An 8,718-nucleotide genomic window follows, 5' to 3' on the forward strand; every position below is an offset into this window, starting at 1 on the left:
ATGCAAGATGGAACAGCCAGGTGTGAAACAGAGAAAAGCCTGGGTTGGACTTAGTAGCAGGAAGACCTCCAGAAAGGCACGACAGAGCCTCTCTGACAACGGTTAGGAGATGGAAACTCGGGGTTTGTCAACAGCCCAGACCAAAAGAGCTGCTGAGGTGTCTATGACCTGGGGTTAGCACAGGCCAGAGAGTGATTTGGCCTGAAGAGCTCCTTCTGAACTGCATCCTCTGGGTCCAGTGACCAGAGTGAGCTATCGGTTCAAAACTCCAGGACCAAGTCCTAGCCAAGTACCCTGGCTCCTTGATGATACCAAGACCTTGCCTCTTCCGTACTGTCAAACATGAGCTAGAGCTTTCTTCCAAAGTTAAGGGCCCCAACTTACCTTTGTCAACAGCTTTTTGTAGACAGAAACACCCTTACTAAATTAGAAGGTGCTAAAAGGCAGGAGCTGTGGCTCCCTAACCCTTTCCACCCCCAATCACAAACCCGTAAACTCTTACTAGGAGCCCAATAATCATTTGAGTAGAATCAAAAGCTGGGTTAGAGAAGAGCAGCAATGGGCGGCTGAGCACGAAGACGCACGTGTCCAGGAGCCCAGGAAGGAGGCCCGTGCCATGGTTTGCAGGGAGAAAAGAGCCCACGGGCTTGGAGGACAGCAGCAGACTGCACGCACACTGGCCCTGCGAAGTCCTACACCACACTTTATGAGACCTACAGAGATCGTCATTCTCAGCACAATGTCTACATTAAAACAGTACAAGTGTTTGCTTCTCAGTAAATGAACAGGACTCTGAAATGGGTCACATGATTATATTCAGTTTAGAATAAAGTTGTTTTGTCTTTTGTCTTTACTACCTTTAATAAATAAAGAGAACTCTGGTCCTAGGAAGATTTGAAAAAGTTTCTGGCATCTTCCGAACTTTTGCATAATTGATGAATCCTCTGAGAAACAGGAGAAAGCCTTAAAAAAAAAAAAAAAGTCAAGCATGAATTTATCATTTAATGCTAAGTCCTCTCCCCAGAAATATCCGTTTAGCAATACTTGGCCATTTCTGTTAAAAGCTATCAAAACATAATCAATTTGTTCCAGAATTTCCTTAAAATTTTCCCATTTAAAAAATTCTCCATCCCTCTTATAAGTTTCTTTTGCGCATTTGGAATTTAATGGGTCTACAAAGAAATAAAAGGTAAGATAAGGGAGAAAGCACATGAAAAAATAAATCAAAATCTACCTTTTTACTTCTAGAAAAAAGTACCCTAGCGGAATTAGCTCCTAAAATTGAGAGCAATAGCTGCTTTAATCAAGTGAGGGGCATTTTTAGTCGCTCTGTATTATGGGATTCTTTTATCTTACCTACAACCCCCTCACCCCCCAACCCCAACCACCTATAGTACATACTATTGTCCACTAGATGTCAGGGCGTCCCTAACTATTGCAGTTCATCGCCAGACTCAAATCTGTATTTCTCTACTTCACGTTGGTTACTTTGCTATTTACCAGCGAGTGGAGTAGTGAGAATGATTTTATATGCTTAGATTAGAACAGCGGTTCTCAACCTGTGGGGTCAAACGAGCCTTTCACAGGGGTCACCTATGACCACTGGAAAACACCAATGGTCTTAGGAACTGAGACACAGCTCCTTTATCTATCTCCGGGCGGGTCCCACCACATGCATACACGCCCACATACAAGTACCCCGTGTGAAGACTGTTACCCATGCTACACCATGCTTCAAGACAAACTTTCACTTATTTGTAATTAGGAATAAATATATCACAATATGTAATTACATATTGTTTTTGTGATTAATCACCATGCTTTAATTATGTTCAATTTGTAACAATGAAAATATATCCTGCATATCAGATATTTTCATTATGATCCAAAACAGTAGCAAATTACAGTTATGAAGTAGCAATGAACATAATTTTATGGTTGGGGGTCATGACAACATGAGAACTGTTTTAAAGAGTAGGCATTAGGAAGGTTGAGAACCACTGGACCAAGAATCAAGGCACCCTGGTGGCACAATGGTGGCATCCGGGTGCTTACTGAAAGGTTGGTGTTCAAATCCAGTTAGCAGCGAGCACTCTTCCGAGGAGAAAACCCTGCCTCTGGAAAGGTCACAGCTTAGAAAACCGGATGGGGTGGCTCTACTCGGTGACAAGGGCACTGTGAGTTTGGATCCACTCACAGATGTGCATGTGTCTGCAGCAAGCCCAAAGCTGAGTGAAATGCTGCTCCACTCTCTGCGGGCCTCTCCCTTTATCAAACTTAACACATGGCTGTCTAGTTAGTGGCTTTCTCGCTCACCCCCTTCTCATCCCTGGTAACCATCAAAAGTATGTTTCTTTCTCTGTGTAACTGTGGGTCAACTTCTTATAATAATGGTCTCAAACAATATTTGTTCTTTGGTGATTCATGTATTTCACTCAGCATAATGTCCTCCACGTTAAGATCAGCTTCACAGATTCACCGTTCTTTAATGTCACATGGTATTGCATTGGGTGTATGTACCACAGTTTGTGTATCCCCCCACCCATCCATCCACTGATGGGCACTTGGTTTGTTTCTATCTTTTAGCTGGTGTGAATGCTGCAATGAACATGGTGTGCACACGTCTATTCCTGTCATGGTTCTTGATGCTCTTGGATTATAGCTAGTGTTGTCAGGTGCAGTTGGATCATAGTACCTCTGTATACAACAGAAGAAACACTGCCTGGTCCTGTGCCATTCTCACAATCTCTCCTGTGTCTGAGCCCATTGTTGCAGCCACTGTGCCAATCCATCTCATTGGGGATCTTTCTCTTCCTCTGACCTTTACCAAGCATAATGTCCTTTTCCAGGGGCTAGTCCCTTCTGATAGCATGTCCGAAGTACGTGAGATGACGTGCCCCCACCCTCACTTCTAAGGAGCATTCTGACTGTACTTCTTCCAAGATAGAACTGTTCATTCTTTTGGAAGTCCATGGTATATTCTTTGCCAACACTGTAATTCAAGCGCACCAATTATTCTGCAGTCTTCCCTACCCACTGTCCAGCTTTCACATGCGTATGAAAGATCTTGGTCCTCTCAAAATGACAGCTTTGCCTTTCAACACTTTAAAAAGCTCTTTACGGTAGATTTGCCCAATGCAATGTGCCATTTGATGTCTTGACTGCTGCTTCCATTGGCGTTGACTGTGGACCCAGGTAAAACGAAATCCTTGACAACTTCAATCTTCCTCCATTTATTACGATTTTACTTATTTATCGAGTTGTGAGGATGTATCTTTCCTTCTGTGGAGGCGTAATGCATACTGGGCTGCAGTCTTTGATATTGATCAAAGTCTTTGATACTTCAAGTCTTTGTTTTCAGGAAGCAAAGCTGTTATTTGCATAGCCAGATTGTTAACAAGTCTTCCTCCAATCCTGATGCTGCGTTCTTCTTTATATTGTCCAGCTTCTTGCGTTATTTGTTCAACAGAAAGACTGAATACCTACAACGGAATTTCTGGATCATATGGTCTTTAAATTTCTAGCCTTTTGAGGAAGCGCCATGCTGTTTTCCATAGTGATGAAACTTTTAACAGAGAAAGATGATCAAGCCATTACATGTCTTTAATGTATCTAATTGTCGATAGTCCACCTGAAAACACAACTAATTGCTCTTCTTCGATGTGTTTCAGGGTCTGATTTGACTTGATTTGGGGGAAGAGTAGTCGGCAGCTACCTTTCTGCTAAAGGCACAGTTTAGAGAATGAGCAAGTAATAAAATCATTTCTAAGTAACTCCTGTAGGTTGTTTTACATGTCCTGTTCATACAGCAGTTCAGTGCTCCCCTGCTTACTGAATAGGTTCAAATCCACCAATCACTCCACAGTCTACTCCTGTAAAAAATTACAACCTTGAAACTCCTTGGGATGGCAATAACCTATAGGATGGTTATTGGGTCAGTATCAGTTGGAATCGACTTGATGGCAACAGATTTGGTTTAACTTTTTTTTGGGGGGGGGGATGGGGAGTGGGGGAGTTTAGTAATCTTTCTTATTTAACTTCTCATTTATCAAGGAAGTGGGGGGGGGGGTCATTATTTCTTGTCACTTAAAATGCCAAAGGTCAGACTACAGTAGATGCTGCTATGGGTAGAAAGATATTTTCTAAGTAAAATGTGGGGTCAACAATGCATGACTTAGTTAGCTTACTCAAAGCAGGCCTTGAGCCTAATTCAAAGTTATCAAGGATGGGTGCTGGACCATGCTAGTCAGACGCATCAGCAGCCCTGCTGACCAAACACAGGCCACAACCTGTCTGAGCCAGTAACCACTTCAAGGTAGTAACTCACAAAGGAAAAAGGAAAACAAACAAAACATGACAGACTGTAAAGTCATTGTACCCTACCCTGCGGGTGGCACGGGGCCCGAGACACAGAAGGAATGGGTTAGGGAAAACCTACCACCACTAAAAGACTTTTTAATAATGCATAAGTGTTACTTTGATGGTGACAGCAGCCTAATCTTTAAGATCTTAAGTCTTCAAAGATTTATTATTGATGATTTCATCATGTATTATTGAACAGCAAACAAGATGAGAGTTTGCTAAAAGTACTTTTACTTCTGAACTTTTTAAAAAGTTTTTTTAAATCATTTTATTGGGGGCTCATACAATTCTTATCATAATCCATACATACATCCATTGTGTCAAGCACGTATGTACATTTGTTGCCCTCATCATTCTCAAAAACTTCTGAACTTCAATGCAATTTCCCCTCCCCCCTTTCATATGTCAAAGCACTTACCGAGAACCAGAAACACCCACCAGAGCCAGTACTGGCCATCAAAGTATCCAGGGAAATAGGTGGAGAACTGAAAAACAAAGCAAGTCTATTGAGCTGCTGCAAAGACACAGGTGCTGCAAAGACACATTCTAACTTATGGGCACATGGAGCACAAGACTCCCTTCTGAATGCCAATGCCATCATTTAACAAGGACAGAGAGAAACGCTGTTGTTGTTGTTAGGTGCCATCAGGTCGGTTCTGACTCGTACCAACCCTGTGGACAACTGAACAAAACAACACCTGGGGCCTGCACCATCCGTACAACTGGTCTTGTGTTTGAGCCCATTGTTGCAGCCACTGGGTTAATCCATCGTGAGTCTGTTTGTGTACCTAGGATGAGGGCCTTCCTCTTTTTCACTGCCTCTCTACTGTACCGGGCATGATGTCCTTCTCCAGGGACTGGTCTCTCTTGATAGACAACATGTCAAAAGTACGTGAGACTAAGTCTCACAATCCTTGGCTCTAGGAGCATTCTGGCCATATTTCTTCCAAGACAACAAAGTAAGTACAGGTTTTCTATATATATATATATATTATTCACTGATTTGAGATCACTATGTAACACATGTAAATATATTTCATTATATGGGAAAGCAATCTTGAAATACGATAGCTTTCAGTGGTATGGACGGTTTGAATATGCACAAACTGTGCTCTTAAAAAAAAAACACCACTGGGGGGTGGGGGTGGGGGCACATAATAGTCACCCTCCTAGAAATACGTGTTGGTAACAGTTTCCTTTGCTTGCCTAGCACCAAAACTGACTGGTTGGCTGCTACCATTGCTGTCTTTCTAATGAGCTTCGATTTTGTTCCTACGTCTGCCTTCCCTGGCCCTTGCAAGCTGTGTCTCATATAACATGACTATCCCCCGCCTTCCCTGGGCAAAGACTGGTTTAGACATGGGCACACGCTATTAGTATGGTCAACAGGAACAGAGGGTTTCCTGGCTCTCAAAAAGAAAAGACAGAGAAGAAACTGTACCTTTTTTTCGGTTAGGCACTGTTGTGTTTCGATGTAACGCCTGAAACAGCTTTTGAGCATGAGGGTGGGGGAGTATAGCAACATGCTCAGCACAGGACAGCAGAAATGTCAGATGCTCCTGACGCCATGACCAAGCTCTGATTTACCAAACTCCACAGCAGGTGCGTATCAAACTCGATGTCATGGGAGATAACAAGCTGTCCTTGCTGCTTTCTAAGCTATTTTAAGATACATTTTCTGTTACCCAGAGCCAAGAGCATCCTAACAGATACAAATTGATTCAGCTTTAAAAAAAAAATCAGTCAATTTAATGCAAATATTTTGTTTTTTAAAAAGACTGGTAACTAATCCCATCTCTATTTTCTATGAAAGGCTTTGGTATTCAAAGTTTCACAATTTGATAATTGAAACACAGCATGTGATTTCTTAATAAAATAATACCTAAGATTTAGAGAGGGAATGACAGAGCTCTTGAGGGCCTGTGTCTTAAAATATATGTGTGTGTGTGTGTGTGTGTGTGTGTGTGTATATATATGTCTCCTCTCTTTGGGGTCTACAGTTTTCATTATATTCTCAAACAAGTCTGGGATCCTAGAAATGTTACCATGCTTTAGGATAAATAAAGAAGAACTGCTTTGAAAATTTTTGCAATTTGCAAAATTGCAGCCCATTAATGATTTAAGAATGCCAATTCATGATATGTAAATTAGCTTTGTCTATAAAATTAATAGCAAAAAATGTATCTGCTATCAAAGGTACTCTAAGAGATTAGAGCTTGACAACCTGAAATAACATCATGAAAATTTTCTACCTGGTAACCCCTAACCACTGAAGACCTTTTTCGAAGTTATTTCAGAGGGCAAGGCCCCTAATGCGGTAGTAGTAGTTAAATTGTTTTATAAGTTTTGAACATTTTGGCATGACCAATGATGCTAACAATATAAGCAATCCTGGAAGAAAGGAAGAGAGGGAAGAAGAGAGGAAGAAAGCTCGAGTAAAAATGTTCCGTAAAATGAATGAGAGGAATACCTACTTTTGATGAGAGACCCAGGAGGGCCTTTGAAAATAACTAAAACACATATTATCAAATTATAAGCATTAAAATGAGGGGGCAGCTGGCAAACAACCAATAGTCCTCAGATTTGACTACAAAACTTGTGTCGATGAACTTAACTGCAATTGATTTTGGTTCAACTTCGTCATGAAACCAGAGCAGAAGCTAACCAAAAAACCCCAAACCGCCCACACAAATGAAAACTCAAATATTCAAAAGTATTCTAAGTATCATCGCTTTGCAGTTGTTTCTGTTGTACAACTTACCCTGACAATCAGGATCCACTTAATTAGTGAGAGACCAAATCCTGAAATGGCCCCATACCTTCCTGCAGCCGAGGTGGTCAGGCAAAAAGACAGGAAAAACCCAATCCAGTTAAAGAGGAATGCCACTGTGTAAAGAGAGGAAAAAGCTGTCAGACATGTCCTCTACCAAAGTAGAAAAGCCCATTCAACTTGTTTCTGCTTCAATGACGTTCCTGAAGATAAAGACTGCTAGCCCTCCATCTTCCCCCACAGCATAACACCCTCTCTGAATACATTACACTACACAGTCAATTCCTATTCACTCTTTCAAAAATGCAACATTCACACACTGTGCACTTTATGACTTAACACTCACCAAGCTGACTAGCCTTTACTACGTGTTATAAGTGCCGGGAGCGTTATTAAGTCAGTGACCCCAGATAATCTGACTCAAGTCATTCTTCCTCCCACTTCTATGAACTTTGATAGCTTTTTTAACTTCACAATGAAAAGCACTGCACGTTCTCGGAAGAAACCATTTTATTATAACACAGCACATAAAAAGAAATGGTGGTTCACTTCTGAATTAGTCACAACAAAAGACAAATGGAAAATAATATCAAGGGGGAAAAGAGGCTGACTTTGATCTGTTAGAGAATAGATGTTCACAGTATCAAATTAGTCAGAGCAAGTCATTTAATTCTAATTCTACAAGCCAGGTCTGAGTAGTATTAACATTAAGGGACCATGCTGATCTACAAGAAGAGGTTTAGCTCAGGTGAGTAGGCCACAATCCCCAGGACTGCTTTAATTATAACATCCATAAATACTCTTGGAAATATTAGGGGGCTTCAAAAAGTTCTTCATGGAGAAGACTTAAAAGGTAGTGGAATTTTCCAACAAATGTTTAGAAGTCTCCTTACAGAAGATGAAAAGAAGGGATAGATGTTAAGATAAAAAAGGTACTAAGCTCTAAGCATCCCAGAAAAGGGAACCAAATAAATATACTGTACTAATATACTAGCTCCACTACTTATTTTAATTTAGTCAGATCCACCCATAAACCAAAGCTCGTTAGTCTGTGGTGGGAGGGTCTGCTAATGTGAACATACTTACTGAAAAACGTTAACATGAAAATCCCATCATTTCCTATCCTCAGCTGGTCAGCATCATCAAAATCATCCCGGCCCACAAAATCTTCATCCTGAATGAAAAGACAGAGAATAAGGCAAATGCATCAGTACTACTTCTAAGCGAAGGAAAGACATCAAGAAAAAGAAAAAGGGGGTGGGGGTGGACAACCAAGAGGCCCAAATGAAAAAAACAATTCAAACTACGAGCATTAGGGCTCAGTACACATTAAAAACTTAATTTTGCCTTATAAGCAAAAGAACGAAAGAAAAACCGATCTTTCTTCTATTCCTGTAGTTTTCTAGAAAAAAAAGGGATTTTTCATATTATAACCTTAAATTCTTTAACAAAGTCAAAAGGAAACAGTCCACAAAGAACTATTCATTCTTTAAGAGAAAACTTATTTACACACTTGGTTTAGATTCTAGAAGATTAATTAATAATCAAGGGTCTGTATTGAGGAGGTAAAACTGACGAGTCCAAGT

At 40.8% G+C, this 8,718-nt stretch overlaps 1 protein-coding gene across 1 annotated transcript in view; it reads right to left on the bottom strand.

Annotated features, from left to right (window-relative positions):
• NDFIP1 (Nedd4 family interacting protein 1) overlaps positions 1 to 8,718 on the bottom strand; it is a 95,186-nt gene that overhangs the window by 6,266 nt on the left and 80,202 nt on the right. Inside the window, exons 5-8 of the mRNA XM_045284725.1 lie at positions 8,219 to 8,306; positions 7,124 to 7,248; positions 4,781 to 4,847; positions 858 to 963 (exon numbers count right to left, since the gene is read on the bottom strand). Of these exons, the coding sequence (XP_045140660.1) occupies positions 860 to 963; positions 4,781 to 4,847; positions 7,124 to 7,248; positions 8,219 to 8,306 (384 nt within the window). The 3' untranslated portion in view covers positions 858 to 859. The remainder of the gene's footprint in view (positions 1 to 857; positions 964 to 4,780; positions 4,848 to 7,123; positions 7,249 to 8,218; positions 8,307 to 8,718) is intronic.

This window comes from Echinops telfairi, unplaced genomic scaffold, assembly GCF_000313985.2.
Source record: "Echinops telfairi isolate 266 unplaced genomic scaffold, ASM31398v2 ScPeMD7_7469;HRSCAF=8507_0, whole genome shotgun sequence".
Classification (NCBI taxonomy): Eukaryota; Metazoa; Chordata; class Mammalia; order Afrosoricida; family Tenrecidae; genus Echinops; species Echinops telfairi.